Raw genomic sequence first — 22656 nt, 5'->3', positions numbered from 1 at the left:
AGCCAACAAGGAACAACAGGCAACCCTCAGTCCAACAATCTGCAAGTAACTGAGCCATCGCAACAAACATGTGGGATTAGAAATGTATCTTCTCCAGGCAATCCTTCAGATGATACCACAGATCTTGCTGGCATAATGACTGTAGCCTCTTGAAAAATTCTTAGTAGAGGACTCTGCTAAGTTGTGTCTAGAGTAGAGACCAACAGAAAATAAGTGACATAACATGTGGTTGTTAAGCTGTTAAGTTTTTGCTAATAACATTATATAACCATTACAGACACCATCTCCAAAATTATTGAACTAAGACATTTAAGCCACTATTATCACCATAATCCATGAGGTAAAGATAAACACTCTTGAACTAAATGTGAGAAAATTATAACTTCAACAGAGAAACAGAAATGTAGAAAATAATGAATGGCAATTTTGTAAACAAAAAGCACAATATCTGAATTTTAAAATACTATTGAATTGGTTCAATTGCAGAATTGAGATGTCAGAGGAGTCAGACAACTTGATGATAAATGAATAGAAATTGTTGAATTTGCAGAGCTAACAAAATACAGCTTTAAATACAAGTGGAGTCTCAGAAATGTGTGGAATGTACCAAATATTCTAACATTTATGGCATTGGAATCTCAAAAGGAGGGAGAAAGTATTTTGGTGCAGAAATCATATTTGAAAAAATAATGGTTGAAAATTTCCCAGATTTGATAGAAAGTCATAGATTTATAGTAAAGAAGCTATAACTCTCAATCAGAATAAACTCAAAGGAAGTTATCTCCAAGTACATCATAATCAAGATTCTATTAACAAATAAAAAGGGAAAATTCTTAAAAGCTACTGGAGATAAACCACATATTACTTATGGAGAATAATGATTCAAATTACTGTTGGATTTCTTATCTGACATAATGAAGTCCAGAAGACAGTGGAAAACATGCCTAAAAGTGTTTATAAAAAATAATCCAACATTCTATTCCCAATAATATCTTTCAGGAATTAAGGTGAAATAAAAACTTTTTCAGATGAAGAAAAACTGAGAAGTTGTGTCCAGGAGAAATTTTCTAAACAAAGGCAATATTTTCAGGTTAAAGGAAAATAATAGCAAACTGACACTTGGTACTTCAGAAATAAAGGGAAGACATATAAATTAGCAAACATTTGGGTGAAAAAATAATTATTTTTCTCCTCTTAAGTTCTTTAAAGTACATATGATTGCTGAAAACAAAAGCTTGTAATAATGAATGAAGAGACTTGAAGGTAGGCCAATATAATATACATCAGTGTAACAAGAAGAAACAATGGCAAAGGGGATTACAAACTTTTAAGACTTATGCTTTTTAGTTTAAGTAGCAAAATAGTAGCCCTAAAGAATACTGTCAAAGATTAGTTATATAAGCTATAATCCCTATACTAACCTCTAAAACTTACAAAGGTATACCAAATGGTAAAGAATCTGCTTGCAATTCAAGAAAACTGGGTTCAATCCCTGGGTTGGAATATCCCCTGGAAAAGGGAATGGCCACCCACTCCAGTATTCTTGCCTGGAGAATTCCATGGACAGAGGAGCCTAGAATATGGGCTTGCAAAGAGTGGACACAACTGAGCAATTAACTTTCACTTTCAGCCAAAAAGCACTAGATAAATTAAAATCTGATATTAAATATATTCAAAGAATACAAAATAAGACAGAAGTGGAAACTGAGAAATAGAAACCAGAAACAGTTAGTAAAATTATAAAACTAATTCCAGTCATGTCAACAATTAAATTACATGTAAATATGTAAACACACAATTAAAAGACAGATCTTCAAATTGACAAAACCAGATCCAGCCATATATTGTGTATAAGAAATCATTTCAAATGTGTGTGTTTGTGTACATGTGTGTCTTTGTGTGTGTTTAAGGGAGATTTTCTGGAAATATTAAAAATGTTTCAAGCTAAATAAAAATGAAAATAGAAGGTATCAAAATTTGTTAAATGAAATAAAGTAGTGTTTAAAGAGAAATTTATAGCAACCTATTTTACACTGAAAAAAGAAGAAAGCTCTAAATTAGTAATTTAAGCTTTCTCTAAAATAATTACTAAAGAAGCACCCATAAGGAAAGGAAGGAAATAATGCAGGTGATTACTGGATCAATATATTTTGAAATGAGAAATAGAGAAAATAAATGGAAGTAAAAGCTGATTCCATGAAAAGTTCGATTAAATCAGTAAACCTCTAGCAGGACTGAAAAAGAAAAAAAAAAAAGAAGATATTTTAACAACAGTAAGAATTAAATACTCTGAAGAAGTATCACTAAAGACCTTACAATAACCAAGATAAGAAACAAAAACAACAACAAAAAAATACATCATGCTCATAAATTTAATAACTTAGATAAAATTGACCTGTTCCTTAAAAGGCAGAACATTTCAAAGCTAGCTCAAAAGGAAATAGATCATCTAAATGGCCACATAACTAATAGAAAAATATACTTTCTGATTAAAGTCATTCTAATAAAGAAAACTCCTGGTTTATGTAATTTCACCTGTAAATCCCATCAAACACGTAAGGAAGAAATAATACCAACCTTTTGGACTCTCTCCAGAAAAAAAGTAGAAAGAGTTAATAAGAAAAAAAAAAAAAACTGGAGGGAACAGGTCTTCACTCACTCTATAAAATCAGTGTTTCACTGATACTAAATCTGAGAATTAGATTTCAGCAGAGTTCTCATCAATCACTAACTGATAATGTGGCTCACTGCATCTATACTGCTCATACAAATAATACAGTCATTTGCTGAATTTGTGTTTTCCTTCTAGGGGTCTGGAATTTTGCAGGCACCATTTTGACATTATACAGGAGGCAGTGATCAAGACTATCCCCAAGAAAAAGAAATGCAAAAAGGCAAAATGGTTATCTGAGAAGGCCTTAAAAATAGCTGTGAAAAGAAGAGAAGCAAAAGGCAAAGGAGAAGAGGAAAGATATACCCATCTGAATACAGAGCCCCAAAGAATAGCAAGGAGAGATAAGAAAGCCTTCCTCAGTAATCAGTGCAAAAAAATAGAGGAAAACAATAGAATGGGAAAGACTAGAGATCTCTTCAAGAAAATTAGAGATACCAAGGGAACTTTTCATGCAAAGATGGGCACAGTTTGGTGTGTGTTAGGTATGAACCCAACAGAAGCAGAATATATTAAGAAGAGGTGGCAAGAATACACAGAAGAACTGTACAAAGAAGATCTTCATGACCCGGATAATCATGATGGTGTGATCACTCACCTAGAGCCAGACATCCTGGAATGTGAAGTCAAGTGGGCCTTAGGAAATATCACTATGAAAAAAGCTAGTGGAGGTGATGGAATTCCAGTTGAGCTATTTCAAATCCTGAAAGATGATGCTGTGAAAGTACTGCACTCAATATGTCAGCAAATTTGGAAAACTCAGCAGTGGCCACAGGACTGGAAAAGTCAGTTTTCATCCCAATCCCAAAGAAAGGCAATGCCAAAGAATGTTCAAACTACCGCACAATTGCATTCATCTCACATGTCAGCAAAGTAATGCTTAAAATTCTCCAAGTCCGGCTACATCAGTACGTGAACTGTGAACTTCCAGCTGTTCAAGCTGGTTTTAGAAAAGGCAGAGGAACCAGAGATCAAATTGCCAACATCTGTTGGATCATCAGACAAGCAAGAGAGTTTCAGAAAAACATCTACTTATGCTTCATTGACTGTGCCAAAGCCTTTGACTGTAGATCACAGCAAACTGTGGAAAATTCTGAAAGAGACGGGAATACCAGACCACCTGACCTGCCTCCTGAGAAATCTGTATGCAGGTCAGGAAGTAACAGTTAGAACAGGATATGAAACAACAGACTGGTTCAAAATCGGGAAAGGAGTACATCAAGACTGTATATTGTCACCCTGCTTATTTAACTTACATGCAGAATACATCATGAAAAATTCTGGACTGGATGAAGCAGAAGCTAGAATCAAGATTGCCGGGAGAAATATCAATAACCTCAGATATGCAAATGACACCACCCTTACGGCAAAAAGCCAAGAATAATTAGAGAGCCTCTTGATGAAAGTGAAAGAGGAGACTGAAAAAGTTGGCTTAAAACTCAACATTCAGAAAACTAAGATCATGACATCTGGCCCCATCACTCCATGGCAAATCCGTAGGGAAACAGTGACAGACTTTATTTTTTGGAGCTCCAAAATCTCTGCGGATCATGACCATAGCCATGAAATTAAAAGATGTGTGCTCCTTGGAAGAAAAATTATGACCAACCTAGACAGCATTATAAAAACGCAGAGACATTTCTTTGCTGACAAAGGTCCGTCTAGTCAGAGCTTTGGTTTTTCCAGTAGTCATGTATGGATGTGAGAGTTGGAATGTAAAGAGAGCTGAGTGCCGAAAAATTGATGCTTTTGAACTGTGGTGTTGGAGAAGAGTCTTGATAGCAAGGAGATCCAGCCAGTCCATCCTAAAGGAAATCAGCCCTGAATATTCATCAGAAGGACTGATGCTAAAGCAGAAGGCCACCTGATGCGACGAGGTGACTCATTTGAAAAGACTCTGATGCTGGGAAAGATTGAAGGGAGGAGGAGAAGGGGACTACAGAGGATGAGATGTTTGGATGGCATAACTGACTCAATGGACTTGAGTTTGAGTAAACTCTGGGAGTTGAGAATGGACAGGGAGTCCTGTTGTGCTGCAGTCCATGGGGTCACAATGAGTCAGACATAATTGAGTGACAGAAGTGAACTTTTGATCTATGCCCAGTTAAAAACCTGGGCATAAAAGTCATATATAGAATGGTTTATTTCTATTTTTAGGAGAAGGTTAATTTCTGTATGGATCCTCATGGATAGAAAGAGCTCACAAATTAGCACACAAGTTAAGCACACAAATACCTCCTGAATCTTCCTGGTTCTCTTTCCTATTTGATCCAGCTGTGTACCCTTACTACTTTGCTATAATAAACCTTGCCCATGGGCACAATTATATGCTTAACCCCATGAGCCCTTCTAGCAAATCTCCATAATGCAAGTGGCCTTGTGGACCCCCAACACTCTGATCTTCTGGAAAAGGCAAAAGTATAAGAATTTAGAACCAGGAGTTACTTACAGGGTTTAGGAGTGTGGGGAAGGACTGACTGCAAAGGGATTTTTAAAAAGCATGAGGGATTTTATTGGGAGAGTGATGGCACCTTTGTGGTTGTGGTGGTTGTACCACAAGATCATGCATTTTTCAAAATTACAGAGCTCAAGAGTGAATCACAGAACCAAATGAGCAAATTTCTGTCTGCGTAATTGAAAAATAAAGCATAGGAAGAAAATTTGGGAAAGTGTGAAACTTTGCAGTCGATGGTTTCTGAAGGTAAAATATGCAGAATATATACTATATGCTAAGCAACAATTAAACTGATTGACATTATCTCATTTAGTCTGAGAATTCCCAGCAGCAAAAACATGATCCCCTCTTTAACAAAAGAGGAAATTTACAGTGTTAAAATAATTTTCAAAAATCACAAACCTAGAACTGGCAGAGCAACTGAGGTTGAAATATCAAGAGACTATATGTCATAAACAGGTAACACAACATTTTTTTGAATCAAGGTAGTTAATAATTACAAATTTTTTTAAAAATTCTATTATATGTAATAAGTAGCAAGAAAACCAAGATTTTTATTTCAGAATAACCAGATTTATTAAAAACAGTCTAAAGCAGAATGCATGAAAATGATCAATATATCCCAATGATTGCTTCACTCTGGTAAAGGGAAATAAGTGATTCACAAGGTGGATATCACATTCTCTCACTTCTCAGGAGGTAAAGCATGGGAATAAATGACTGTGGGTTTTAGATCCAGATGGGAGTAACCAGATTGCAGGTAACCGGCAAATCACATCAGGAGTCTATGGTATAAAGTTTATCTCAACCTACAGTGGGCATTTAGCATTGTAGCCTGAATGTGTTCTTCTTGCTTACAAATTAATCCTTGATCCATTTGATCTCAGAACCAGTTGTTGACCTTCCTAAGCTCTGCCCTATGACATGGGGAGTTGATCCCTGTGGGTGCTGGGAGCCAACACACGAGATCCCACCCGTGACAAGGTCATGAGGAGAAAACCTGACAGGCAAGGCAGATCAGGTTTTCAGGGATTCTGAAAAGCTGCCCCCGGCGCTCACCTTAAAGATGATATCTGTCTTTTTGATGCTTGCTTCAGTAGACTACTCCCTAATTTCTGTGACACAGGCAGAAGGCCTTCCCCGATCTCTTTCCAAATAAGAGTCAATTTAGAACTTTAATCAATAAGTTTCCCAGGTGGTGGTATTTTATGAGATTATCCAGGATGAAAGGAGTGTTTCAACTTAAACTCCTTTGCTGGTATTTTAGTTTGTTTGGCAAATGCATTTATGCCCTTGGTACTAATATGCATGATTGCTCACAATACCCTAATCATAAAATAACGTAAAGAACCTGATCATGTAAAGGCCCTAATAGACATAGAGCCCTTTGAGGGGTGAGGAAGCCCTATTAGAAAACACAAGAAAAATTATTCTAAAAGTGGTTATTGGGTTAACGTTTGCTTGCTGTGTTTTTGCTCTTAATGTGCTAAGGTTGTGTTATGGAAACCATTGTTAACATAGTTATAGATCTAGAAAAATAAGAGCTTAGCCCTAGTGTGGTACCAATGAGACAGTTGTTAACTGTTAGCCAGGAGTGCTAGGCAGAGGCTGCCTCACTGAAGCCACAGAGTCTGTGTGGGGTAAACCTCTTAGATAAATTCAACTGACAACTTCTGCAGAAGAATTTGACTTTTATGTTAACAAGGTTATACTTCTACTATGTTGTGACATGCTGTACTGTTGCCCTATGAGACTATAACTTTTCTGTTAAGATCACCACAGAAACAGAAAATAGGTTTACATTCACCTGACTTGCATAAAATGTCAATAGGCCCCAAGGCCAGAAGGTAATGTACAAGACCCTCATAAACAAAGAAGTATGCAGAAAACACCCTGGTTTCATGAAGGACAAGCTGATGTAGTGTTAAACTATCTTTCCCTTAGAAATGTACTAACTTAGGGTATTAAAGCTACGATAAAAAATAAAGCATTGCCAGACTCTGCTGGACACCCCCAGTCTGGTCTTTCTCTCTTTCTCCCTCTCTCTCTCTTTTTCTCTCTCTCTTTCTCTCTCTCTCCCTCGCCGACGCCGTTCATCCTGAGGGTACCCCTGGATCCTGCCAGGGCTGGACCCCGGTAAGTGGGCTTTTGTTTTCAAGTTCCCATATTCACTGCCTTCTGACTGGATGTAGCCCATCTGAGGTGAGAAATTGGAAGGCAGGAGAAAGCCAGGATGTTTCTTCACTCTCTCTGCCTCCAGCTCCTACTTGCAGGCCCACTTTGCTTCCAGCTTCTAGAGGGAAACCTTGGAGCCCTGAACTCCAGGAATGCCATCTCCTCCCTTCATCCCATCATTACTTTTGTCAATATATGAGGGCCTCAGGTACAGTGGCTCAGCTGGTAAAGAATCTGCCTGCAATGCAGGAGACCTGGGTTCAATACCTGGGTTGGGAAGATCCTCTGGAGAAGGGAAAGGCTACCAACTCCAGTATTCTGTCCTGGGGAATTTCATGGACTGTATAGTTCATGGGATCCCAAAGAGTTGGACATGACTGAATGACTTTCACTTTCACTTTTTCAGGCACAGAAGATTGAATTAATGACACAGTTCTTGGTACAAGATATTCACTGATCAATGTCTTATCTTGTGTTTTTCAATAATAATAATAATAATTTAAAACAGTTAAACAATTATTATTTAAATAACTTAAAATAATTTAAATAATTTAAAATGATAAGTATTTAAAATAATACTTTTTTAAAAGTATCCTTTTATTTCCATATCCATTTTTCATTTGCCTCCTCTCAAAAACTCACCATCCCAATGGATTTAAGGCTCCCTTTTGTTTGTATTCTTGCAAAATATGAATTGATTTATGATCAGGTGGCTCAGTGGTAAAGAATCTGCCTATCAAGGCAGGAGATGCAAGAGATGTGAGTTGGATCCTTGGGTCAGGGAGATCCCCTGGAGAAGGTAATGGTAACCCACTCCAGTATTCTTGCCTAGGAAATCCCATGGAGGAGGAGCTTGGTGGGCTATAGTTCATGGGGTTGCAAAGAGTTGGACACGACTGAGCACAACAGCACAGCACAGTGTAGACACAGGATATGGGATTCATGTCTGTTGAATCATGATGTTATATGTGTCTGAGATAAAAACATCCTGTGGTGTCCTCAATAAAAGTAGCTGTGACATCAATAGCCATACCACAGAGAGAGTGGGAGCCATAGCCACAGATTAGGCCCCCAGAGCAACAAATTCCACAGCCACAGCCCCCATAGCAGTTTCTATAGTAGACACACATGGTGTTGGTTGTTAAGATTGCCCTGCAGTAGAAAAGGATGTGGAAGTGTCCTTTCAGTCTAAACAACATCCCTGCAGAAGGCCTTTTATATGCCATCAAGGTGGGTGTGAACCACCACACGTATCATGCCGTTGGCTTACTTTATGACTAATCTAACTAGTTTTGTGTTTCTCAACCATAAGATAAAGCCTCAGAGGTATTAAGGAAGCTTGTTTTATTTGGCTACTTGGGACTCTTCTGAAACAATTCAGTGCCAATAATAGAGGCGATGGTTGTACATATAAATTCCTTCATTATACTATGTCTTTTTTTTAACTTCGATAAACATGCATCATTTCAAGAAGTAGCATTTGCAAGAGGCCAATTTTGACTCTCTCTTGGCACAAAATAAAATCTATATTCTTCTCCTTATCTTTCTATAACCAAAAGTATTCATTTTTAACCAATGAGTTTTGCTTCTATTTTGCTTCAAAACAATTTTTCCTTTTTAGGACTTTAGTTGTTTCTTCTCTGAAAGTATACAGCATAGAAAATCCCAACTGTCACTCATCTCTGTGATGCAATTAACAAAGAGCCAGCTTTTTAAATTTTTCTATAAAAATGTTGAGCCAACACTATCTTTTGGATTTTTACATTAACAAATTATTGTTTTATTTTTATATGCCTAATTCTTCTTCATATCACTAAATATGGTTTTTCCTATGAATTCCAATTTCTGTTCAGACCCTACCACCTGAAAGAATGGTAGTACTGTAATGGATCCCATTTTATTGAAATTTCTTGCAATTGTCATTTTCAATATATACCATTTTTTAAACTTTTAAGACATATATGAACTACTGTCAATTGTGTGCTTATAAGCTTTAGTATATGAAATGTCAGTGTTTCACAAGGCAAGACTTTTTCTCTTTTTTTTGGTAATCTCTTTCTAGTCAACAGAGAGATTTGGTCAAACTTGGAGATACACAATAATCAGCTAATATTCTGACTAACTGAATTTTTTTCTTCAGATATTTGATTTTATCAATGTCTTAGACGAAGATAAGTTCATTTGTAAAGACACACAACATTAAATAGGTAATCTATTTTTATCAAATCCATGGAACTCTCTTAAATAATCATTGAAACATCATTTTATGTCATTTTTTTTCACTATGATAATTCAGGCTACTAGGAGGCACAGCAAAGTCAAGAGAATCTTGTTATTGTCCAAAAACAATAAGATATGATGTCTTTGGGAGGATGCTGGACTAATGTGTGATTATGGACACATCTGTAATCAATGACCAAGGTGTTGACATTTCATTCGTAATCTGGTCATTATAAATTTCTTCATATGATTTACAAGCTTAGAGGAACTGATTATGCAGCAATGAAGAGATTTCAGGACAGGAAACCACCTGCATTTCAGCTAACCTTCCTCTGAAATTCAGAACAGAATAGTTTTGTAATTCATTCAACTTATCTGCTTTGGTAAGTAATTTAAATTAATATAAAAATAGACTTTTAATATAATAGAACAATATTTTCCTAAAATAATCAGATCAAATGCAATTATTTATTCATTTACCATGCATTTTTAAATGTATTTTCTCTTTATTTTTACTTATAAGTGTATATCTATAAACTAGACCCCTTATTATGCTTAATATTGAAGTCTTTCCTTCATGTAGATAATAACAGTTAGAAAATCATAATGGTATCAAATAATTTAAATTTTTCCCTACAGAAAATGTCAGTTGCTTCAAATTATCTTCCCTAGATTCCATCAATTGGTTATCATACAATTGAGGATTATATTTTAAAGACCACTTGTTAAAATTATGTGAAAGCCATTTAATTTTGAGAGATAAGTCTTACATATTGCATAATTCATGGACCAGAAGGGGATATGACTAAATATTAGTTAACAAAGTAATCATTCAGCAAATAGTTTCATAATTGGTTAAAATGATTGTGGGAGATACTGTCTGCCATATAACTCAGTGTTCCCAATATAAACAATTATGAAGCAAATTCTCTTAGAATTTGTTTTCAGAAATTATCCATCTCTTAGGAGGAACTGATGTTTACTTTTCTGGTCAGACAATGAGTGCATTATATGTCATAGCATTCCTCTTAATTAATAAACAATATTTTTAGAGTAGTTTTAAGTTCACAGCAAAACCGAGCAGATGGGACAGAGAATCCCCATGAATTCAGTTTCTACATGCACACAGCACTTTCCCCTCTGTCAACATGTGACACTATAGTAGTGTTCTTGTTACGAACTAAACCTACACTGACACATTAATATCACTTGAAGTTTGTGGCTTAAATCAGGGTCCATTCTTTATGTTATGAGTCTATGGGTTTTGACAAATGTATAATGGCATGAATCCATTATTTTAGTTACAGGTAAAATACTTTTACCAACCAAGCCAAATAGTTGTAAAATCCACTGTTTCTTGAGATGTAGGAATATAAATCATCTAATTGTTACTTAATATTAAACAAAAATTCCAAAATTTAAGAATAAAGTAAATAAGAAAGACAAATTCTCATACTTAAAGAGAAAAAAAAAAGCTCTGTTGAGGGATTTTATCTTCTCAGATATCTTATTCCATTCTCGGGAGGTCAACAATTTCAAACTTCTAACCTGTCAACATGAAGTGAGGCATATCCCTCACCTTAAACTAAATAGAGCAGTTGAACTCACTCACGTCCAGGATTTAGAAATCTCATTTCAAAAAAAAAGATAATTGAAAATTTCAAAAAAGAAAAGATAATTGAAAAGTTCCCAAACATATGAATCACAAAAATTATTGGAAAGGCAAATAATTGCAATTAAAACTGTGAAACCACACAAAAACCAAGAAAAGAAATAACTCAGGACAGATAAGAACATAGAAATGCTATGCAATAGCTCTAAACAAAAATGTGTCATGAGTTTCTGAAATGGTGTCTTCTTCAAAAAAACAAAATTTTAAAATATAGTAAGGTTTGTTAAAGTTAGGAGGAAGCAGGCCAGGGTAGATTTGACTTTGTTTACTTCTTGAACTGAACAAGCATAAGAAATACCTCTTGCAGAAGTGTGCTAGAATCAAAGATTAGAAGCAGTAATTATGCATCGATGATCACATCTTCCAAAAAAACTTCACACAGATTAAAGTTTTGGTATAAAAGTACTTGGAATATATAGTATTTCCAGGCAATGCTTAGCTAAACTGGCAAATATCACTTTATCGCAATAACCTGATATAATATATGCAATGATTGCTTAACCAGAACTGAAAACAGACATCTACAAAACTGACATTGATGTCAGAACTGAAGGATTTGGTAGAGCAACTGAAGTAGAAATAGAAAAACAAAGGAAAAAAAAGATATTCCTAAATAAGACAATTTTTTAAATTCAATCAGGGAAAAACCAAAACTGTGAACATCACACTTTAAATGAAAAGAAACCAAGGTTTATTTTTCCAGATTAAACAAGTTTATTAGGAAAAGAGAGAAATGGCTTCAGCATGAAAACATAAAGGCAGAATCTGTGACCACCATTATAATAGGGGATCATACGGGAATTCTCAGGATGAATTTCAATTCCTCTACTTAAGAGTTAAATGCATAAAGGGAAGCGTGGGTGTATCAGATGTAGAGGGCATTAAAAGGCACGTCTTCAGCAAGGTTCTGTACACGTGGGGTTCAGAACTGGTGAATCCTGGTGTCCAGGTGTAGAGGGTGAGTCTTCCATGGCGTCCTCAATAGTAGTAGCCAGAGCCGCATCCGTAGCCACTTCCACAGAGAGAGCGGGCGCCATAGCCGTAGCCACTTCCACAGAGAGAGCGGGCGCCATAGCCGTAGCCACTTCCACAGAGAGAGCGGGCGCCATAGCCATAGCCACTTCCACAGAGAGAGCGGGCGCCATAGCCGTAGCCACAGCCGTAGCCACAGCCCAGCCTGCGGAAGCCAGACCCATAGCAGGAGCCATAGCCACAGGCCAGGCCTCCGTAGCCGTAGCTTCCACAGCCCAGGCCGCCATAGTAGTTTCCGTAGTAGCCACACATGCTGTTGGTTGTTGAGGTTGTTCTCGGGTAGAGAAGGAGAGTAGAAGTGTCACTTGAGTGTGGAGAGTTCTCCCTGCAGAGGGCCTTTTATACGCCCTCAGTGTGGGTGTGACCAACCACACCTTCATGCCATTGGCTAACTTTATGACCACTCTAATTAGTTTGTTTTTGCTCAACCACAGGATAAAACCTCAAAGTAATTTAGGAAGCTTGTTTTGTTGGCCTGTTTGGGCTCCTCTAATCCAACTGAGGTCTTGAATGAAAGGAGACACCTACATTGCCTGCCCCAAACTATATGTTCACTTTAACCTCCTTGAACCTTCCTTTATGTCAAAAATGACTATACTGGTAAGACCTCAGTCTTATTTGCTCTTGGTTCCAATTAGTTTCACTGATTTTTTAAATATTTCATAAGCCTAACAATCCTTTGACCCATGTGTTTATCTTTCTTCTCTTGATTCGAATTAATTATCTTCTTCAGATATTCAGTTCTCTTTCTATACTGAAACCATAATGTATCTTTCAACCCCAGGATGTTGATATTAACATAACCAATTAAAACTTCCAAAAAACCAAGTCAGACCAAAATGGCATTATGCTTTTCTACTTACACCAATCAGCCTAATTCTCACTTGCATTCAATTTTTACTGAAGGACTACAAACTTAAATTATTCCTTGGAATCCAGTTTCCCCACTTTTTCTTATCAGTAACAGATTAGATTCTGTATCAGCATTTGAGTTATATTCTAAGTAAGTATAAAAAAGGCTAAACAACATATATTTATGTATACCAGTGGATTAGACACCGGTCTGTTCCTTCATCAAGGTATCTGATCATTATTCTCTTTGTCACCAGTCACACTGAGTTCTCTTGTATAGCCCTAGTATTACTGCTGTCTTAATTCAAGTTAGTGTGATTCTCCACCTCATTGGTTGGCACCGGAAAAGTGTAAATAGTTTTACATCACAGTTAAAATGTAACTTGTGCCTTCTCTTAAAGAAGGCACATGGGGAGGTGTCATTATCCACCCATCCATGTGAAATCTATCAGTAGATTTTTACTTTTCTAATGGTATTTCTGAGTAAAAACAGTTTTACATATATTCTCAAAACTTTAGAAAGGGAGAGAGAATACATGATTTTGAATACACCCTTAATTTCAGCCAGTTTTCTAGAAATCACAAGAATAAAGCCATAAGATTTCAAAATCTTTCCAATACATCTATCTTGAGTATATCTGATGAGTCAAAAATTGCTTTTTAGTGAAACAGAATGCTTTCATACTAAAGATCTGATCAAATACATTCATCTAATCAGAAAATAAACATACACTTCTGAGTGTCCTTTCCATGTGTGTGTTTGGTAGGGTCATTTTTGTAAAATAGATAGAGTATTATGACTTTTTTTCACCATTTGCTGGGTGAAGATATTAGACCTACAAAACATCTTCACTATATCATTTTCAAATTTCCCATAGAGAAATAAAAGTAGCATCTATATTACAATGCAGAATCAATCAAGTGATAAATTAAAACATGTTTCCAGGAAAAAACTAATTTAAATAGCCTAATGATCATTCTTCCTCTAGGCTATCAAAGTTCTTAGAACATCACCTGAAATTGGTATGACTAAATTGCCTCTCAGAAAAATAAAAAGCTATAATTAACTGCTATTTTTTCTTGGAGGGGGAGGAGTATTTGATTAAAATAGTCATAAAAGGTATTATTTTCTTGATAGCAACACTTAATAGGTGACAGTGGTTAATGGATTTAAATGTCAGGGACTCTACCATGACTTTTGATCATTTACAAAATGATAGATGCAGATATATGTAAGTATAAATTAAATGAATAATATTGCTTCACATATATAATAGAACATATTAGGTACTCAAGGATTTAGAATTAAACCCTGCCATTGGCTTTCCTGGCGGCTCAGATGGTAAAGAATCTGCCTGAAATGCAGGAGACCCAGGTTTAATCCCTGGATTGGCGAGATCCCCTGGAGAAAAATGGCTTCCCACTCCAGTATCCTTGCCTGGAGAATTTCATAGACAGAGGAGCCTGGCAGGCTGCAGTCCATGGGGTTGCAAAGCGTCAGACATGACAAGCTACTGACACAGCAGTGTCTTCTCTATGTCTTCTCTTTATCTTCTCCACAAACTTTCCCTAGTCTCCTACCACTTTGAAGCCACAATTTTATTCCCAAGACTCCATATATGCAGATAGAATGGAAGGTATTATTAAAATAAGATTTTTCAACAGATAGAATCTGTATGGATTATATGATCACATGCTGATAGTAACATAGTTTAAATTTGCAATTTGGAATCAATAAACCATCAAATTAGGAGAAGAATCTCTCATTTAAGGCATTTGATTTACTGATAGGTGTCATGACACATAGAAGAGTTGTTTTGGCTTGGATATATTGGTCATGAGGAATCTTTGAGATTGTCTCAATGCCATTTAGTTTGAAGTATGAGTCCAACAATGCTTGTGGTTTGCCTCCCATACCACTCAATTGGTATTGGTTTGCTGTAGCCTCTCCTAGGGTATCTTCTAGGATATCTTCCCCACTCAGGGATCAAACCCACCTCTCTTATGTTTCAGGCATTGGCAGGTGTGTTCTTTACCACTAGTGCCACCTGGGAAGCCCATTGTAACAGACTTTAAACACAAAACTTTTGAAACTAAATCTGCTCTTCAATTAAGCCTTCTTCTCCTCACATCATGAGCTTTTATAGCAACTACTATGGTGGCTGTGGCAGCCTGGGGTATGGCTATGGAAGTGACTACAGTGGCTGTGGATACACCTGCTACCATCCATGATGCTATGGAAAATACTTGGTTTTCTGGATTCTTCTGAGAGATTCTAAGGTGCTGATCTGTTCAGGATATTCTATTATAAATAGAGGCGTCATATATACATCCAGCATTAATTATACTAAAGATGTTCTTGTCTATAAAACAATGATAACCAAATCTAAGCTACCATGTAACATCAGACTTTTTTTGATTGAATTGCTAGTTTCCAATAATTTAAAAAACATTCATTTGTTCTATGTTATTATTATATGTATGCATCCTAAGTCGCTGCAGTCATATCTGACTCTTTGCAATCCTATAGATTGTAGCCGGCCAGGCTCCTCTGTCCATGGTTCTCTCCAGGCAAGGATAGTGGAATGGGTTGTCACGCCCTCCTCCAGGGAAATCTTCCCAACCTAGGGATTGAACCAGTGTCTCTTATATCTTCTGCATTGTCAGATGCCATGTTTACCACTAGCACCACCTGGGAAGCCCATTATTATATGATTGAATACAAACAATCTTGTGTGTGTGTGTGTTGGTTGCTCAGCCATGTCTAACTCTTTGCAACCCCATGGATTGTACTTGTCTGGCTTCTCTGTCCGTAAGATCCCACTTCCATTTAAAAAAATATCTAAATTGATTTTCCATTAAAGGTATTCTGTTTTTCACACCTACAATGTTTTCATGCATATTTATTGATGTGGATTTCCTGTGATTGTGTGTATGTGTGAGTGTTTGCATGTTGTCTGTGAGATAGCTTTCACTATTTTTAGTTGACAATATATATGTGTGGATAAAAAGCTACATCCAACCAGTGCTTTTCTACTATGAGTTTTTGTGAGCATGTTCAGGGGCTACTCTTATCTACCTTGATTACCCCAAAACTTCATCTTCAGAACATCCAAACTTTGGTTAAAGACACTGGCAAAGTAGTATCTCTCTTGTTGCCATGTTGGGGTCCTTTAATGGACCGGAACCTTGTGGTACGGAGTTGACAATAAGAAAGTGAAAGAGAAAAAGAGAGAGAGAGAGAGAGACAAAAAAGACCCGGGGACCTAAGCTCTGGTGGAGCAAAGGTGCTTTAATGAATTTTCTATGAGTATATATAGGCTGCAGTACAAGAAACTTCTTTCGGGAATGATAGAGATCAGAAAACCAAATGTACAGCAACCGTTACCAAGGGAACAAGGGGTAACATTAGTCACAAGGTCAGGAGACAATCTATATCTCAAGTAAGGGGAAGGAGATTAAGCTGTTTTGTCCTAAGGAGAATGTTTACTAAAGGAGACTCATGCTTGCCTCACACAATGACCTCAGTCCCTGGGAGCAGCGTGCTGTTCCGCTTGAAGAGGGACAAAGGACTCCTGAGAGACAGCACGTAGGAATCCTCCCGTCAAACATTCCCTGACAATTCCCCCTTATTTATTTATGATATTTGTAAGAAGAGTTCTGACCATCAGAGTTTGTTTAGTTTTGACAATCTTTGCATGAAGGCAACAGTAGACAACAAATATAATTGTTAAGACAATCACCAAAATTATAGTTCTAGACCCAATGCTATGAGTAAGGCTTTGAAACCATCTATGTGGGTCTAGCCCAGATAATTGATTAGCCAATTGTATAGCTAAAGTTCCCATACTAGTGGAAGAGGGCAGATTATTAGAAAAGGTTTTACATATTTCTTTTTGTAATAATTGTACATTCAGAGAGGCATTATCATGTATGTTTTGTAAATGAAACTTGATTTGTTCCCAGTTGTAGGCACTGTTATTAAAATGAACAGGAGTAACACAAAATTGAGTAGAATTCCAGTCACATTTTAGCATCACCTGTTTTTGTACATCTGTTAATTGATCTCCAACCCATTCGATGGCTGTTTTCAGTTCCTGTATTTCTTTTTGAATATCCTCATCTATTTGAGACTGAGTGGCCCACATAGTATGAGCATTTTTAGTCCAATTTTGGATAAAATTATGTGTTTGAATTGAGGTTTGTAAAGTAACACTAGTGATGACAGCAATGGTGCAAATAGTTATTAATCCTATAATGCCAAACATCAGCCATCCAATGAATCGTTTACATCGCTAGAGCAATTTAGTAAGCAACCGGGAAGCAAGTCCAGCCATGGGACCTTCTTTTCAGGGCCATTGGAGATTTATTGGTAACCATAGACTACGTCGAGATCAAAGAATTAAAAGAGAATCATATCTTAAGGAAATAGAGGAGTTAAGACAAGTATATAATCTGCAATTTATGCAAGTTACAAAACGTATAGTCTTATTGAATTGTAAATTTTTTATAGCTACAACAAAAGGAAGTGGAACATAGGCTTGTATAAAATATGATTGATTATAGTGAAAGAAATAATTGCTATAGCTATGATTGGTCCCCGTGGAATGTCTGGTCCAAGTCCCAAGTTTTTCGGTGTATGCAGCAAGTTTTCAGATGTCCCATTGTTTAGGCCCCATCTGTTTATTAAGGGTGATTTTAGGACGAGGCGGGGGCCATTCCATCATCAAGCTAGCCAAGAAGTCCTCTGTCATGGTAATGTTCTACTGTAGTATTAGTAACCTTCCATGTTACTTGAGTAATATAATCATACATAGTATTGTTAATATCATCTGAGCAGTTCAATAACCACATACTATGGGGTCCCCAATTGATAATTGTATGATTAGCTATAAACATTAATTTTCCTGGTTCGGCCTGACATTTGTCCCAGTGAACAGGAATATATTTAAAGTTCTTATTAGTAAACCCTTGGCATGTTGTTCTTTGTTCTTTCCCTAATTCTAAACATGGTTTACTGACAAAGAAAGGGCAGTAAATAATCCAAGTAGTGTCTGAAAATCCTTTTCTGGAGGCAGGATGAAAGCCCAAGTTTGTCGACTAAAGTTTATACATAATTCTGCTGGGCCCATACATAAAGGAAGGACTTTATAACCTAGAACGATATTAATTAGTTTTTCTTTTTTTTCAGGATGAGAGGGCCCCTCCAAGTTCTAAGGAAGAGGCATATGTGTTGACTCATTAGTGGATATGATTGGTTCTATATCTGTCTATTTTACAACCTACAATAAAAAAGGGGGGTTAGGTATATAAGCCCAGTAAGTGTGATCAATCAAGTCAGCCTGAGCGGGGGAAGCAAAAGCAAGCAAAGCAAGCATAGCGAAGAAAAATATTTTTCGGATTCTGAGGCATTCCCTGTTGAGAAATCAGGTTTTCAGTTTAATTAGTAAGGGTTTTTATCTGTCCCCAAGTAGTGAGATCATAAGGTTGATGACGTCGAGTGCGGCGTTTTTTGGAAATTTTTAATGTTGCCATGGCTTATATTGGAATTCTTTCTTCCTGGGTTTTTTGCTGCTTCATCTCTAGTCTGAATGCTGGGGGCCCCCTTAGGTTGAATCTTCTGAAGAGGAAGTCATGTGAGCTTGTTGGATCCATCTGGAGAAATAGAAGCATATCCTTTCCCTGTAAGATTAGTTTCTTAGATTTCTATTGATTAGTTAACCCGTCTTGATATTAAATGGGCAAAGGAAAGGAAGTGTCCTATAATGTTTCAAAACTTCGTTTTTGTTTGTTTGTTTTTTGCTTTTGTCAAAACATCTCTTTGTGGTAAGTTTAAAAACTTTAAAACAAATAAGGCTATATTAACAACAGTTATAAAAAGAGAGGAAAGCGATAACGATGAAAACATTCTTAGGAAATATTTCAGTCTAAAAGAAAAAAAATCATTCAGAAATCTGTTTGGGACTGGTATTTGGCTGTGGTTTGTGTTATTTGGGGCAAAGCATTAGGAGTAACCATTCAAATATTTTTTCCTAAGTGAAATTATTGAAAAGGTGATGCAGAACAACTTGACAAATGAAATGTTGCTCACATCCAAATATATTTGACCTTGTCTTTGAAAAAGAAATGCAGCTTAGCAACTGTTGAATCTCACTGTTCAGTGTGTTAAAGAGGATGATTACACTTCCAAGACAGACCTGAAAAGAAGGCAAACATTCTACATTTCTGATATTCTTAGGAACAAATAATCTATTTGGGAAATGGTGTCTTTTTTTTTTTTTTTTTTTTTCGCCCTGTTTTAAGAATCTTACACATTGGGAACAGAAATAGTCATACCAACAATAGTTATAGGCTTAAAGACTACATTACACCAGAATCTAGCAAAGTTTGCTTTGGACAAGGAAGACGAAAGTGTTCCTGTGTATTTTCTCTTATTTAATTTTTTATTTGCAGTTACAGTGTGTAATGTGTTTGTCCAATCATGTCTTGTGTTTGTGGACTATAAGGAATGTCTGCAATCTGTTTAATAGAGAATGAATGTAAAAATTGTTTGAGCTGCTTAGAAATATAGGCAGAGTCATTGTCTGTTTTTATAGAATTAGGTGTTCTCATTATTGTGAAGTAAGTTGATCGGTGAGTTATAACATGTTGTGTAGTCTTACCTTAGAGAGGTGTTGCCCCTAGAAAAGAAGAATTTGTATTGATCGAGACATGTAAGAAGGAAGAGGAAGAAAGTTCAGAACAATGAGTTACATCAATTTGCCATAAAATTTTCCTTCATTTGTCATAAGCCTTTTTAAAATTTTAGCACTAAATATCTTTAAAAGTTAAAAGGCCAAAACAAAGTATGATAGCATAATGAACAAATCCAATGTTTATTTTAAATAAACATACTATACTTTGTGGTTTTCATTGTGATCCACTCAAGCATTTTAACTGCATTTTCTAATATATTTGCAGTCTGAATGTATCTGCTGACCAAAGTTAATTCTATTAAATATTGTTTTCCTAGAATTTTTCTCTTGTTTCCAATTTGGTTTAATTTGGAGAAAGAACATTTGCTGTAGCTAGAACGACAATGAAAAACTAGTCTAGTAAAGTTTATGTAAATACCACTTTATTTTATAATAAATGTTTCAACAATTAAAAAAATATTTTTGTATTCATCATTTTATTTGCCATTTTTTATATCTTTCTATTAAAAGCATATATTTTACTTTTCTATAGCAACCATGAAATGTCTTGTATGTTAGCATTTTATAGACCGTTGAACATATTTCTCAAATCATATTATATTATATATATATCCATTCATATATAAATATATATTTATATTCATTAACAGTTCAAAATCTCTTCAGCTCTTCTGCAAGAGAAACCCCTTTTAAGAGTAAGCCAATGTTTAACAATTAACGCTTCAAATTCCTACTTTATTTGGAAATGACCCAGCCATTTAACAAACTTCTACTACTTAGTTCAGCACAACTCTAGAAACCTAAGTCACTCCAATCCCAAGAGATGGCTCCAGATTATAGATAATAGATCATTCTATCAAAAATATGATTATTTCTAATAGAGCTTATCTAAAAGTTTTTATCTCATCTATATATTTGTGTATATATATATATATATATATATATATATAAAGAGTTACCCTTTTGTTGACAAACTTAGTTTACCTTAAACCAAGGCATAATAAAAGTATTATATAATGTTGATGACTCAAGACATGTCCCAATTAGATTAACAAATAATTATATTTAAATCACATTCAAATTTAAATAAACATTATACCCAACATTGAATACCCTTCAGTTTATGTAAAGCTGAATCTAAATAGAGCTCATTAACTCCACACTATCTAAAAACAAAGACATACATTGAGACATAGATAATTTTAGATACATAGGCATAGTTCTCTGTTTGAAATTTAAAATATCCTTTTGTTTTATTTATTTATTTTGAGCTCCACCAATTTGTTAATGGCTGGAGTCTTAGATAGAGTGGGCTGTGTATCCGAAGGACATGATAAGAGTTAACTTAAGGTTCTTTTTTAGGCCTATTTTTGTTTCTCAGGCAGAACTGGAGCTCAAAAAAAATATTTTTAACAAGTTAACCTTTTCCTAACTGCACGTGCAAGAAGAACCGGTTTTGCAATTTCAAAAAATATTTTATTTTCATCAGTTTCCTCCGGAGTCTAAAGAATATAATAGCCATTCAGTGTCAAAAATATCATTTTTTTTTTGTAGCTATGGTATATTATTAATGACATATGCATGAGGGAATTGTTGTCACATAGGAAGTAAAGCCTTGGCTACAACATTTTGACAAATACTAGGACTGTTATGGAGACGGCAATGGCACCCTGTTTCAGTACTCTTGTCTGGAGAATCCCAGGGACGGGGGAGCCTGGCGGGCTGCCATCCATGGGGTCGCATGGAGCAGGACACGACCGAAGTGACGTAGCAGCAGCAGTAGCAGGACTGTTAAGCATACCTTGAGGTAACACAGTCTATTGAAATCTTTTATGAGGCCCGATATGATTAGGATAAGGGAGAGAGAAAGTGAATCTCTCCCGGTCTAAAGGGTGTAAAGGTATATTTAAAAAGCAATCTTGTGAATCAGTAATAATAATGTGTCAATTTTGAGGAATAGTAATAGGTGATGGGATCTTTGGTTGCAAAAAAGAGCAAGATTTTTTAATATGTTTCAATTTTAATTGTGTGTTTATAAGTTTTTTAGTAGCTTGTAATTTTTTTTTTGTAAGGGGCCATTGCTTTGTCTAAATAGGCTCATAATTTTTTTTAGTTATTTTAATAATTGTTTTGTTTGTTAAAGGAGCAGTGGCCCCTAGGAAAAATGTGGAATGCATATCTGAGTTTGCCATTGTATAAGTAAGTCTCTTTTTATTAGATTAAAGGGTACATTTATCACATAAGGTTTTAATGTTGCAGGTTGGCTTTCTGGTCCCTCACATGAGTATATTTGAACACTTTGATAAACTTCTTGTATTTTAGTTTGAGAAATTCTTGTAATTTGGCAGGAGACCTTTTGTACAGGCCAGGATTTCGGCCATAAATGTTTGGAAATAATAGTAATATCAGATCCCGTGTCGAGGAGACCAGAAAATTTTTTACCATTAATTTTGATATTTATATTTGGTCGGGCATACTCAGATACTAATGATGTCTACAAAGACTGTTTTTGATCTGTACTTTCAAACCCATCTGTCCGTACATTATTAGAGGAATTAATAGAAATGTAAGGTAAAAGAAGTAATTGAGCAATTTTGTCCCCCTTTTTGAATTGCCATAGAATCTGAGATGACATCAGAATTTGAATCTCTCCTTGATAATCTGAATCAATTATTCCAGGGTGAACAGTAATTCCTTTAGAAGTCAGACTAGATCGGCCAAGCAAAAGACCAGAAGTTTGTGGGGGCAGGGGTCTAAAAGGTTCGGTAGGCACTCTAGTAGGGACTGTTTTGAGGGTAAAGGAAAAAATCATTTAGGGCTGGTATATAGACGGCAGTACTGCCGGATGTTGAGGGTTTGAGAGAAAAGATAGAATTTGTTCCTG

At 35.9% G+C, this 22656-nt stretch overlaps 1 protein-coding gene across 1 annotated transcript; it reads right to left on the bottom strand.

Moving 5' to 3' along the window:
• Nucleotides 1-12171: 12171 nt before the first annotated feature.
• Nucleotides 12172-12477, bottom strand: LOC133049954 (keratin-associated protein 6-1-like). Its single transcript, XM_061134037.1, has one exon. It carries the CDS (start codon nt 12475-12477, stop codon nt 12172-12174), a length of 306 nt encoding a protein of 101 aa, XP_060990020.1.
• Nucleotides 12478-22656: the final 10179 nt, after the last annotated feature.

Source organism: Dama dama, chromosome 31, assembly GCF_033118175.1.
Source record: "Dama dama isolate Ldn47 chromosome 31, ASM3311817v1, whole genome shotgun sequence".
NCBI lineage: Eukaryota > Metazoa > Chordata > Mammalia > Artiodactyla > Cervidae > Dama > Dama dama.
The sequence above is the reverse complement of the archived record's forward strand: the minus strand, read 5'-3'. Positions and strand labels throughout refer to the sequence as shown.

Bases quoted from the DNA above. Each gene is read 5' to 3' on its own strand.
- LOC133049954 (XM_061134037.1), bottom strand. From the start codon at position 12,477: ATGTGTGGCTACTACGGAAACTACTATGGCGGCCTGGGCTGTGGAAGC.